Here is a 273-nt window from a genome sequence, read left to right on the forward strand (position 1 = left end):
TGCGTAGGGGGTGCCCAGCAGGGCTGGGGGGGCCGGGGCGACGGCGGGCAGTGCTGCACCAGAGCCCGGGGTGAGGGGCTGGGAGAAGCCCACACCGAGGTCCATGGAGCCAGGGCCTGGCGGCACCTGGGAGGTAGATTTGGCCGTCTCTAAGCTGGGGAAGCGAGCGAGAAGGGTAGGGTGGTGAGTATCACGGTGACAGAGTGAGTTCCCCACCCTGACCTGCCCATCTTAGGGTGCAGGGATCACATGCCCCACCCTTTGAGGCACAGG

General features: G+C 67.0%; 1 protein-coding gene across 1 annotated transcript in view; it reads right to left on the minus strand.

Annotated features, from left to right (window-relative positions):
* Window positions 1-59: 59 nt before the first annotated feature.
* PCBP4 (poly(rC) binding protein 4) overlaps window positions 60-273 on the minus strand; it is a gene marked incomplete at its 3' end in the record, with an annotated part of 3,770 nt that continues 3,556 nt past the window's right edge. The window contains 1 exon segment of the mRNA XM_010190632.1: window positions 60-154. Coding sequence (XP_010188934.1) covers window positions 60-154 — 95 coding nt within the window.

The sequence above is a fragment of the Mesitornis unicolor genome, unplaced genomic scaffold (assembly GCF_000695765.1).
Source record: "Mesitornis unicolor isolate BGI_N332 unplaced genomic scaffold, ASM69576v1 scaffold39408, whole genome shotgun sequence".
Lineage (NCBI taxonomy): Eukaryota > Metazoa > Chordata > Aves > Mesitornithiformes > Mesitornithidae > Mesitornis > Mesitornis unicolor.